Genomic DNA, 13,296 nt, shown 5'->3' with positions numbered 1-13,296 from the left:
CCCCCCCAACTTTCTGTCATTAATAGCATTTCTCAGGTCTTGCAAATTGAAGGCCATGGGCTTCCCTTATCAAGTCAAGAATACTTTGCTTTCTTGATTTTTACCTGCTTTAGGAGTAGACCTTTTCCATCATTCATTTGGCCCACTTCCTTTCATGTCCTGCTGGAGCTTTAGCTGTATTAAAACCCTAATTACTGATGGATAATTAAGGTTTGTCAACAGTCCCAATTCTAACTGCTTTCCTGTTGAAGGATAGAGAATGCAGCACCTTCTAGTACAGCTGTTGGTCACTTCTCCTAGCTATTATTTTGTGGGGGCTATTGGATTACTTCTAATGGACTTAAAAAAGATCAGGCTGCGTTCCAGAGGTCACTAAGTATATGACTGTACTGAGAGGTCACAACTGATCTTCGGGGTCACAATTAATCTCTGGTTTGCTTTCTCCTGACAGGCGCAAGAAGAGGCAACTCCAGAGAAACTACCTGAGCCCAGGTCAGCTGATCCAGCTCCTGTTTGTATCCCTGAGGGCAGTGCTGCTATCCAATGTACGTCGGCCACCCCTGTAGCCACGCTCCATCAAGTCCACTTGGAAAAGCCTCGTGAGAATGTCAGAGCTCCCCCTTTGCACTTGCATTCTGAATCTGTCCCGGCTCACTCCTCCTATGGATTTATGCCACCAGTCCCACCTGTGAGAACAATTGAGAGTAAAATTGCTGCAGCCATGCATTCAAACAGTGCAGATCTTATGAATCCTGCCAGTTACCATTCCTTTCTTGCTTCTTCTGCACTGCCATCATCAGTGGAGGACACTGTGCCGCCACCTCCCCCACCCAAGCACGCTTCTCTTCAATCTTCATATTTCTCACATTCCAAGTCAGAGAGCCCTCCCGAGCCCCCAGTGCTGGACAACTGCATGCATCACAAACCTGCATCCATCCACCAGTACAGGGCTGAAAGTATCCCGCCATACCTGTATCACAACAAGTCAGAGCAACATCCAAGCTGTCCTTCTCTGGGAGAGACCCCGTTGGCGGTCCCCAGGTACAATGCATACCCCACTCAAGGGAAGAGTGCCTCTGTCCATCACTCCAAACCTCGCAGCCGGGTGGAGTACATGTCCTCCATGAGCCCTACAATGAGAAGCAATAGTTACGTGGAGGAGACCCCACCCTACCCCTCCATTCGCCGTGTGCACTCCGTACACGTCACTTCTCAGTCCACCATCAGATCGGTTCCCATCTCCCGTACGGAGGTGCCTCCTGATGATGAGCCGCTCTACTGCCCGAGGCCCGTCTACCAATATAAGCCATATCATCCCCATGCAGATTATCACGTCACTCAGCTGCAGCCTTATTTTGAGAATGGCCGTGTTCACTATCGATATAGCCCCTACTCGAGCTCCTCCAGTTCCTCCTGCTACACTGCTGCAGATGGCGGGTTTTATGATCTGGATCCATATGGGACAATGCGACTGAGGCAGTTCCATCCTCTCTCTGGCCGAGACTTTGCGTCTTACTCCAGAATGCAGGGCAAAGGTTTGTACCGCTATCCTGGCATGCCTCCGTACCCCCGGGGAGGCCTCATCGGCCACCTGACTGGCAAAGAGCACAGCTTCATCAGCAGGGACGTGCCGCCCGCTCCAGATGTCAAACCCATGTATGCCTCCTGGGATCTGGAGGACATGGAAAAATATCGTATGCAATCCATCCGCAGAGAAAGCCGTGCACGCCAGAAAGTGAAAGGGCCTGTCATGTCCCAGTATGACAACGTAGCCCCTTCACTGCCGGACGAGTGGCGAACTGTCGATGTTGTTCACTTGCGCAGTAAATCTGATCCTGGGAAAACTGGCCTTCTCACTGTTGCTGATGGGAAAGAAGGGAGGTATCCTTGCAAGGTTGGGACCCCAGAGGGGGATGAATGCTACCATGTGCCACATCTGGACACCGACATGGACAGATCCCATTACCATGGAACCTATGGGAACGGGCCATCTGAGAAACCTTCCCTTCCTCAAAAGCAAAGCAGCATCAGGAACAGGAAATCACACGAGGCAGGTTGTAATTCGACTGAGCACAGAACACATCTTCAGCATGACGTGAGCCATAGGCTGCCTGTGGAATCTAAAAATGGGCCCCCGTATGCTGATTACCGACCAAAGGGGCCCCAGGAGCCACTGGAATCAACTGTGTACCAGCACTCTGGTGGGAAATATGTTCCAGCCAGCCACGATGCCTTGAGACTGAATCATAAAGAGGTGAAGCTACCAGAGGACAGGCCTGAGGCAGAGAGACCTCGAGCCAGACAACCTGTCACTGTCGAAAAGCACTCCAGAGACTGCTACAAAGAGGGAGAGCACTACGGGCAGCCTGCGGCACCACCCCCGAAACCGGAACGGAGCCACAGCCTCCGGCTCCAACACCCTGAGAGCGTAGAGCGAGACCCCAGTCAACTTTACCCATATCAAACCCTTGGCAAGCGCCAAAGCACCATGACTGTGGTGTCGCAGTACGATAATCTGGATGACTACCATACCATGCCTCAGCACCAAAGAGGGGGCTACGTCTCCCCCTTTTCTCATCCACACAGCAGGACCTATGCCACAGCCTTGGGCCAGGGGGCCTTCCTTCCCTCCGAGCTCTGCCTACAGAGGCCCGAGACTGAGATCCACGCAGAGTGAGGCTTGAGGGGCGGGAGGGATAGAGCGTGAGCAGCCTCTGCTGGACAGCGGACTGTTTTATTTTTTCAGTGATAGACAACACCCTTCCCTCTGAGCAACTCCCGCATTAACCCCCCACTCGTCTCGTGCCCTCCTCAGATCCCCCCCCTTCTCTGCCACCCCAGTTCTCTACCGCTTCCAGGTTTTTATATAGTAAATGTATAGTTTTCTCTCGCATTGTCTTAATGGTAGGTTGGAGCAATTGTGCAGGCTTTTCTTAAAACTCAAAGGCGGGAAAAGTTGTGCCCATGAAGGATTCTCATATTCCTTAGTTTGAAACAATGGCATTTCCCATAGCTTTGACACTGTCCTTTGGAGACCCATGCATGACATATGCGTAGATGGTTTAATGCAGACATTTCATCACATCCTTTGTATGTGATCACTAGACAGAGATTTACGGAATGGCAAGCTTTTTTAAAGTAATGACTTTAACTTGGCCCTTTCATGCTTAACGTACCAAACTCTGGGGGCGGGGGAGAAATGAATAGTTTCACATTGTTTGTTCCTTCTACATTTCCAGATTATTTTTAACATTTTTAATCCAGTGGTCACCTCCTTCCTAAAAACTATTTTAAGTGGTCTTAAAGCTCCAAATTCCATCTGAAAATTGTCTGTCGAGGTCAGTATGAGTGGGATATAAGGTTAGTCAGGTGAGGTTTAGAGGATCAAGAGGCATATTAGCCAATTACGGATTGTTCTTAAGAAAAAATAATTTCAGCAGCTTCATCAAACATTAAAATGTTTTGTTTTTCAAAGAGATAACCTCAAATGTTCTAAATGGAGCTTTGCTTTGCTAAACCTGGCAAATGAGACTTGTATTTCTTACAGTTCTCAGAGAAACACATCTTAGAATTTTTTTACAGCAAATGCATTTTGTGCGTAATGCTGTCTACAGGTGGATCATCCAGAGGTCCCATCAGCTAGGTATTTTTTAATGAATGTTTTAAAGCGGCAGAACTTTAACATGCTTTTGCGTGAAAGGGTCATGGTGCATTCTGAGTCACTGATGGATATTTATCTCATCTATTCACAAAGTAGTTCTGTGGCAAGGAATGACTTTCTAGTTGGGTGCTGATTATATGCTCCCGATGACGGATGCATAGCTCTGAATATTGAGGACCAAGTCCTAGTAAAGGCCAACTGGCTTTACCAAAGGCCAGCATGTCATAGCACAAAGACCTCTTTCACTGTCATCGGTAAAGCAAGCTGCTTGCTGTAAGTGTAGACTGGTGCATCTTAGGTCACCCTGTGGCGCATCGTGATTTCCGTCTTTGATGCGTGTGGGGGGGGGGGGGACATATTGTTTTGCCTCTTTGTTGAATATAGGACTCTTCAGTGATTTTGAAAGAGGTGTCCTTGCTGGATTGGTGGCAAACAGAGGCCTCATTCTCCCCTGTTCATGTCAGGATCTGGAACAGCAAAGGCTACCGGATGGTGGGAACTACACTGTTGGGTTTAAGTCCAAGGGGAGTGTCTCAAGCTTTTCTCCCTCTATCTGTCTTAGTCCCTTGCCGATAGGTTACATGGGAAAAAAGGTTCGAGGGAACTTGCATCAAGATCCTCCCGGAGCTAAAGATTTGTCCACTTCATGCTTTTTTGGTCGCAATTGTAGTAATAATTTTAAAATACTGCATTTTACAGGGGTGGAAAGCACTTCCCAAAAGCACCATGGCTTTTGGTTCTTTCAGTTCCCCATCTGTGTTATGTTTTTGTCCCAGAAAAGAGCCAACCATCTCCTTGTGTTCTGTGATGTGTTACTTAAAGACTAAATAATTTAGCTTTTGGTTGTATTGTTCCTCAAGCGTGCTAGGTGTAAATGTAGTGGCCAGAAGATTCACTGTGAACCAGGTTTACCTCAGCCTCCCTCCCCTCCCCCCTTTGAGGAACTTCCACAAATATATTTTTCTCCCATTGGAAGAGAAATAGAGAGACAAGATGGCTGCTGTGTGAAGCTTCCACTATGTGAAGCAAGAAGATTTTGCTGTTCAAGTAAGTTGAACAAACAGGTGTTTGAGGGGCACTTTGCAGGTCATCCCAGGTTCCCCAGAGCTCACTGTTTTGTGGAACCAACCATTTGAAGTTCTTCATGGTGTTAGAGCTGCTTTGCACCTTGACTCTCTTTCTCTGAGTTCCTTCTGGAGTTAAGGCAGGGAAACCCCGTTGTGTTTCGGACGTCTGAGGTTCAGGTATCGAGGACTGCAGCTCAATCCTCTCTCTTCATGAAAGCCTTAATTTTCCTTGTTATCCTCTCCATATATTGGCCTTATCTAACCTCCAGGTGAGCGATCAGAACCAAGCCAATTTCATGCAAATTTATAACTTCTAGGAGCAGTGCTTAAACAAAACCTGATGTTTTCATCATCTCACAAATCTTGACTGTCTAAAGGAGGACAAGGGCGAGGGGTGGGTGTGCAGTTAGGTTTTGAATGCTTATCACTTTGCCATTTCCATACTTTGAACTTTCATACTTTGAGTCCCCTAAATCAGAAAGTCCCACTGAAGCAATGTACACCTCAGTAAAAATAGCTCCCTCTAGGCAGAGCACTTTGTGCTTTCAAATTGAGACCTTGCCTATGCTCTTCCTTGTCTTGATTAATGCCACTTTTTTTGCTGACCATTCATGTCAGTATACAATTTGGGGGCCATTGATCCAAAATAATTTACATTAGAAAAGGAAATTCACAATAAAAGGAAGCAGTGTTGTTCAAAAGAGCTTGTGTTTGACGAACAGTGGCAATGGCTGTGTTCTGTTCACGGTGCCACTGTAACAGTAGAGAAAACTTTTCCCCCACCCAAGAAAGCCATAAAGTTAACTATGCAGCCCCTGCTCATGTCTATAATTAGTTTTGGAACTCCTAACAAAGGAGAGGGATATCTTCATTGTTTTGTTTCGTTAAGCCCAACCACAAATCTAACAATGGAAAGAGTGATGATTTGTCCACTGGTCCAGTGATTATTAGACAATATGCTGTTTGCTGGGAATGAGTGAAGAGGTCCTTGGAGCGGAAGACAAATGAAGTGGAGTGTCACTTATCAGCCATAAGTTCAAGTCCTTATTGGTGCTGATCAATGGTCAAAGCATAATTGTGGTGAGAATGCAGAACCACTGCTCACTCCTGTTCTCTCTCACTGCCTTCGTCTTAATTTCCATGTTCTCCTATTAGATAGACAGATTCCAATAGCATTAGATAGTCATATCGCATTAGACAGCCAGATTCTAATAGCAGTTCCACTTAACCGTAAATGCCTCCAAATCCAAGTTTGCGTGGCTTCTCAGATCAAAATTAAGCCTCTCTTGTTCATTTGTTAAGTAGACATAGCAAATACTTGAGGTCTTGTGTAGTTGATCTTAACTTTAAAAAAAATCTTTTTAGTCAGGTTAAAAATTTTATGCAGATGACAGTGGAAATAATTGTGCCTATGTCTTCACGGACATAATTGGGGGGAGGGAACTTACAACATGGGGGGGGGGGTGTCACATGAAGAATTGCACAGTTGTGGCAGACCTTGCCACACAAAAACCAAAATCATCTTGAAAATCCAGCTTGTTCCTTTTCAGCTAGCGAAAGTTTTGGACCGTCGGATGTGCTCTTTTTCCATTCATCTCATCGTCGCGTGCATTTGATGACCAAGCATCAATTGCCTGTGCATTAGGGAACTACATTGCAGATGTATGGGGTTTTTTTACATTTTACTTTCTAAAGATGGCTTCGGCATGACATTTTCTCCAGGAACTTGTGCTAGGAAAACTGATGCAGTGGGCATGGTACAGATGAACATGTATCTTTAGTGTCTCCAGTAAGTTTTATATTGTATAGTTCCAACGCAAAACGAACAAGAAAATGGTAGTTGTGCAGTTTATTTTTCCTGCTGTGGAAAACTTGAGTCGTCCTTTGCCCTGAGCCGCATGAGAGAACCATCCCAGGAAGACTTGGGTGATCTCCAGGTATTCACTTTAATTTATATAGTGTCTTTTTTTTTAACTTTTTGTGAGAACTGGTGTAAAATGTATATGCCGATAAACTCGTGTTCTTTTATGTAAATATTTTTGTGACATCCTACTTCCGCCCCACTCCTTGTAAATATTTAGAATTCTCATTTTCTTCACACTGTGTACAATGCAGGTGTGTTTGGTTTTATTATTATTTTTTAATTTGTACTGTAATGCTATGATCAAACTTGAGGTGTCTTGTGCTATTAAAGAAAAAAAAGAACTAACAGTCCCACAAAACTCAGATGTACAACTCAACGATTAAAGCAGCCAGGTTAAAAATGAACCTGTGTGTCTGTGTTGCTCTGCATTGGCGTGCTCAGGGATCTGGTTTGGGTGCCTGCCGTTGGAGGTAGACACGTCGTTGCTAGGGTTTGTGGCAAGATCATTCAAGAAGGGGGCTAGATTTTCAGCCTATGAAATCTGAGAAAAAGCAAAGCACCCCCCCCCCCCATAAAACACGTATTTCATCACTTAATTGGACTCGCTGTGCAAAGTACAAGCCTGTAGCGCAGACAGATATGGGAAATATGTTTTTAATCTTAAGTAATTCGGCACAAAGCTCGCGCTTCAGTTATAATGGTTGCCCCTGTGGAGAGCAGCTCTCATTAAAAAATAAATAAAACAACCATTAAAGCCATCACAACCGTCTTTCTCACAGAAGTACCCTCTTTGCTCTATGGCTCAGTGGTAGAACGGTAGGTTCCGGGTTCAATCCTCAGCATTTCCTGTTAAGAGGATCAGATAGCAGGTGACGTGACAGACCTCTGCTTGGAGCCCTGGAGAGCGGTTGCCAGTTTGCATAGACAGTTTGGACCTTGAGGGACCAATGACCTGATTCAGTGGACTATGGGAGCTTCATGTGACAGAGCACTCCCTGCTGAAGCTGTTAAAATATATCTCTCAGGAAAATATTACAGCCCTCTCCTTTGTGGACTTTGTGTGTTCCATCAAGTCACCAGTGGCTTATGGTGACCCTTTAGGGTTTTTGAGGCAAGAGACATTCAGAGGTGATTTGACATTGCCTGCCTTTGTGTGGGCTTAGAGAGTTCTGAGAGAACTGTGGTCACTGGCAGGCTTCATGTAGAGGAGTGGGGAATCAAATTTGGTTCTCCAGATCAGAGTCTGCCTCTCTTAACCCTTACACTAGGCTAGTCCTGTTCCTGGACTACAAGTGGTTAAAACAGGACTCTGAAGGGACAGCACAGAAATAATAAAGATGTACTGAGAGTTGTCCTTAAGACATGGAGTCTGAACAGTTCTGATGTAGTGGTGCAAGGTACTTATAGTTCACGAATTTCCAGCGGGTTACAAATACCATGGACCAGGCTTACCAGCAAGTATCTATGATGTGCAATCACTTTTACTTTGTGTTCAGGAAACTTACACCTTTAAATGACATCCATGTGGGGAGATGTGAGCATCCCTAGACTGTTTTAGAATTCCTCCTCACTGAGCAAAAATGCGCATACATGTCCAATGTATCTTATGTCACTAAAATTCTCCTGCCTTAATGCTGCACGATAACCCGATGAACAGAGCATAACCAGTCAGATTGTCCAAGTAATTAAGGACACAGAGGAGGACCAGTTCCCCCAACAGACAGAGCCTTTTGCCCTGTGTATAGCCCTCCTGTTCAGTGGCTCATTGGAGAGTGAGCCCTGTTCCACCAAAAATGGACCTGTCGTATCTCTTATGTTCATTAAAAGTGTGGAAGTGCCAAAGCACGAACATTTATGTGTTGTTGTTGGCTGTTACGCGTGCTTGCTGCAGACACGCGCAGTTGCTTCCAGCATAGGCAGAGTTTGACTGTGGGCTTTGTCAGGAGGGAGGGTGCCAGTTGAGGGTACCCAGTGATTGCATGGGAGATTCCTCTTACCCCCCCCCCTTTTTACATCAGTACAATGAAATCTTTCCTACGCTAGTTCCTGCTTCAAACTGAGTTTTATTCCTAGCATTTTTTTAAACTGATTAAGAAAGCGATCATAGAAACGTTTTGCCTGCCCTGTTGTTAGAATGAAGTACACATGGAGAGTGAGATCCTTGTCGGGCATAGGTGCTAAAAGCCATGGCTTTGCTTGAAACTTAGCAAGCCCTTCAGCCAGTCACCCTCAGTCTAGCGTACCTCCCAGGGTTATTGCAAGGATAAAATGGGGACAAGGGAAGCCATGGACGTCAGCCACAGCTGCTTGGAGGAAGGTGGGGGCTAAAATACAAAATAAATAAAATGGTAAGAAAGTTGAACAACAGTATAAAAAAAGGGATACTCTTTTCCCAGCCAAAGCAGTTCAATATGCCAATCAATACATCATGCACTGTCAAGATGTAACTTTCCACAAATCTCAGCTACTTGCATTGCCAGGACATCAAATCCACTACTAATGTCATTGGTTACTGCCAGTTGCCCAGTGTATTTCTTTGAGATTCACTCATTAGCAGATGTTTGCTCAGGTTTCCCATATAAAAGCATTTGGCAATGGCAAAGAAGTAAATGGAAGGCCACAGAAGTAGGGTAGCGTAAAACCCTTTTCTAACACAATACACTATTTACATGGCCCATGAAATCACCAATAATTGCTACAAGAAAGGGCAGCTTGCAACGTTCATAAATGTATTGCAGCATTATCTAGTGTGGCCACTGGTGGGTGCAATTGCTCCATTAGGAATTTGGGAAACTCATTTGTGCGTAACAAGGATTCTTCAGCGTGCACAAACCTAATCATTTCCTCTAGGCAAAATACAATTATATTTGATTTTAAGAACTTTAAATACAATACAAAATGGGTACTGATTCTCCCAGGTATGAGATGTATGTTCTTCAGTCTGAATCTTGTTCCTCTCTACTTGTGCATGCACGCACACACACATAGCCTTATGTTTTTAATCCCTTCCTACTGCAGCAGGAAACAAAGCTTTTGTTCTTGCTTAGTAGTTTGCACCAAGGAAGAAGTTTCCGGAAAAAGGGGAGGCATGTAGGTGTACTGATGAAGACGTGCATCTCATTTTTGTTCATGTTAGATTTGAGCAGGTGTTAGATGTCTCCGCAATGATGGAAGAAAGCATTGCTGATTGTGTGTGTGGGGGGGGGGGGGGGGGGGGGTTAGTTCCTAGCTGTGTGTTAATTAGGCCTGTTTTGAAAAGAAAGAAAAACTGTCCACATTCCCTACAAAGGTAAATTTAAAATATGTCTTTAAAATAGGTATTTTAAAATGTTCTGTCTTGCCCTTCTACCCTAAGATTGATCTCCCTCTCAAATGCATTGCCCACTTGAATCCAAGATATCTGATGCAAGTGGTAAGCAAAAAAAAAATCTGCTCTGCTTTTCAAAGTGGCCCTAAAAGAACGGAGGTGGAAAGCCCCCAGTCCACCTTGAAGTAGCAGAATTCCCCTTAGATGAAGGAAGTGCATCCAGTTCCATTGTGCCCTCTCCCATGCAGGTGTGCAGGCCATGCATTTTGCCATGCCGAAGAGTACTCCAAAGCACAGGACTTTATGGGTATTTTTTTCCCTTGGAGAAGTTGGTTCTCCAGGCCATTCTCAAAATACTCTGGAACCCTATTTTAAAAAGTGGCCCTCATATCCTTTGAAAACGTTCTGCTCCCAGAAAAGCTATTGAATAGTGTTTACAGCTATGTTCATTGATCAACAGAAAATACAGTTGTGAGCAAAAATATGTTAATCATATTGCTGTTTTCCTTTTCAAGATGGCAGAGTGGGCCATTCTTAATTCAGTTGATTGACTGTCATTACACACTAAAATTAATTTCCCTGTGGAATATATTATCCTTATTTTCTAGTCAGTGTCACATCTCCAAGAAAACTGGGTATGTTTAGTTTGGTGAAGAGAAGGTTAAGAGGTGACATGATAGCCATGTTTAAATATTTGAAGGGAGCAAGTTTGTTTTCTGCGGTGAGGGAGCAAGCTTGTTTTCTGCAGCTCCAGAAACTAGGACCAGGAGTAACGGGTTCAAGATGAAGGAAAAGAGATTCTACCTAAACATCAGGAAAAACTTCCTGACACTAAGGGCTACTCGACAGTGGAATCCACTACCTCAGAGTGTAGTGGAGTCTCCTTTGGAGGTTTTTAAAGAGAGGCTGGATGGCCATCTGTCAGGAGTGCTTTGATTGTGTGTTCCTGCATTGCAGGGGGTTGGGCTTGATAGCACTTGGGGTCTCCAACTCTAGATTCTGTGAAAACACATAACATTAGTATGAGTCAATGCTCATCAAATATACAAGGTGTAGATCTATAGTGGATATAACTACTTGAAAGTATGTTCATACTCAGAGCTTTATTTGTGATGATACTCCCCAGTACTGTGTAATTGCACCTTTTTTGGAGGGGGGGTGGTGGAAATCGGGGCAACTTTATGAATGATACTGGCCACAAATTTTGTTTTAAGAATTGCACATCCTTCCCAGTGGTCTCATGAGCCAGGATCTGGAAACTTCTAGCAATAAAAGTTTTGCTAGACCTATTAATCATCCCCCCCCCCCCAAAAAAAATACCGTTGGTTATCCTGATGGTGGGAAAACTCATCTTCACCATGTAGGGTCACATATCTTTGCCAAGTGTTACTTCAAGCCACGTCCTTCTCAATGTAATGATGATGTGCAGGAAAGGAGAGGAGTTTCAAAGTCAGGGCTGACAAACCGGCATGTCAAGTCCCTGGACGATGGTGTCACTTCTGGGATGCTGTGCTGAAAGGTGCTGTCAAAAAGCCGACTTGTTCTTGCTATTAATAAGCATCTCACAGCTGAGGTGGTGCGACTTTTGAAGACGATGAGTGCAACATCACGGCTTGTGAAGAGTTATTTGGTGTCTGAGAGATAGGGGCAGCTTCTCTGTCACATGGAGAAGGACGTTTCCTCCAAGCTGGTTTGACAGCTCAATCCTGTGGGACAGGCCTGGAAGCTGTCATTTCTGCTCACCATTAAGTTCCCCCAGGGCTTTAATTTCATCTATCTATATGTGTAAGTGCTGCCGAGTTGCAACCAATTTATAATGACCCCAGCCAAGGAGCTTTCAAGGCAAGTGAATACCAGAGGTGGTCTGCCATTGCCTTCCTCTGCAGGGTCTTCCTTGGTGGTCTCCCATCCAAGTACTAACCCTGCTTAGCATCCAAGATCTGTGGAGGTCATGCTATATCATGGCACTTTCCTTCATCTGCCTACTGGGAGCCAAATGAGCATAGAAAACAGCAAGGGTGTATTGTGTCCCAGATTTACCTTTCTGGAAATTTCCTGGTGGGCCACTGCCCTAGAGGTCAGCAGGAGCCTGGGGCAACCACAGCCAAACCTCAGCAAGCACACCCTCATCAGCATTGGCAGCTGATGTCCATTCAACAATGATCTCTTCCTGCAATGCTTCAAGTCTGAAAAAGAGTAGAAGAGTTGGGATTTATACCTGACTTTTCTCTCCTGTAAAGAGGCCCAAGGTGGCCTCCAAACGCCTTTCCCTTCCTCTCCCTACAACAGACTCCTTGTGCAGTAGGTGGGGTTGAGAAGAAGAAGGGTTTGGATTTATACCCCACCTTTCTCTCCTGTAAAGTGATTCAAGACAGCTTTCAAGCTTCTTTCTCTTCCTCTCCCCACAACAGGCTTCTTGTGAGGTAGGTGGGACTGATAGAATTTTGAGAGAACTGTGGCTGGCCAAGGTCACCCATCAGGCTTCATGTGGAAATGAGGGGAAACAAATCCAGTTCACCAGATAAGAGTCCACCACTCATGTGGCAGAGTGGGGAATCAAACTCTGTTCTCGCTTCCTACAACTCCACCTGCTTCAGATTTGCTGACGGCTCAGCAAGGGTAGTGCTGTCTGTATTGAAATAACAGCTGTGTCTTTCAAGTGTTCAGTTTAACCAAGCAGCAAACGAACATGGAAGGGAAAAATCTGATTGAGTGCCTCCAAAAGGATTGGGAACAGATCCCGGGAGTCCTTGCTCCGTTCTCCCCCCACTGCTCTAAATACTGGACTGTACACGAAATGATTTGCTGGTTCAATTACATTATCTACTCTGCTCTTTCAAGGGTGAAGTTGGCAGCAAATGTTTTCTGTGCTGCAAAATAAATTATAGATATTTCCCAGAGTGCTAGCATTTGAGTTGATAAAGGGAAAGCCAAAGAGCTGGCTGCTTTTCTCCCCCACCCTTTCTACAGTGTTCCCCCCCTCCTACCAAGCCAAACCCCACTTGCTCAGGTCCCAAAGTAACATGCTCCCTCTGAGGAGCAGCTTGGCTTGCTGACCTGCTAGACAAGAGCAAGTTTAGTGGAGGAGCTGCTGACCTTACTTTGAGACATCAAACTGTCTGCTGTCTTTTCTTGGAGAGGCAAATCTAATTTGCCCTGGGAGCTTAAAGAGGAATTTGGAGGCCGCTACAGGCAATACATTTGATTAGATGGTGGAAACATATTGAAAGGGGCTAGATGGAAGGGCACTGAGGAAATCCAGGGTTGCTATACAGAGGCAGGTGATGGCAAACAAACTCCGCTCATTTTTTTACCTTGAAAACTCCATGTGAGATTGCTGAGAGGGAGTTGCAATTTGACAATATCTTCATTATTATTTAATTTTGTTTAATATCAC

At 45.0% G+C, this 13,296-nt stretch overlaps 1 protein-coding gene across 6 annotated transcripts in view; it reads left to right on the top strand.

Annotated features, from left to right (window-relative positions):
* The window catches only part of ARHGAP32 (Rho GTPase activating protein 32), a 250,212-nt gene extending 243,216 nt beyond the window's left edge, over positions 1-6,996 (top strand). For all 6 annotated transcript variants that reach the window (XM_048512260.1, XM_048512259.1, XM_048512258.1 and 3 more), the window contains one exon: positions 452-6,996. In XM_048512260.1, coding sequence (XP_048368217.1) covers positions 452-2,677 — 2,226 coding nt within the window. In that variant the 3' untranslated portion in view covers positions 2,678-6,996. The remainder of the gene's footprint in view (positions 1-451) is intronic.
* The last annotated feature ends 6,300 nt before the right edge of the window (positions 6,997-13,296 follow it).

This window comes from Sphaerodactylus townsendi, linkage group LG12 (genome assembly GCF_021028975.2).
Source record: "Sphaerodactylus townsendi isolate TG3544 linkage group LG12, MPM_Stown_v2.3, whole genome shotgun sequence".
Classification (NCBI taxonomy): Eukaryota; Metazoa; Chordata; class Lepidosauria; order Squamata; family Sphaerodactylidae; genus Sphaerodactylus; species Sphaerodactylus townsendi.
The sequence above is the reverse complement of the archived record's forward strand: the minus strand, read 5'-3'. Positions and strand labels throughout refer to the sequence as shown.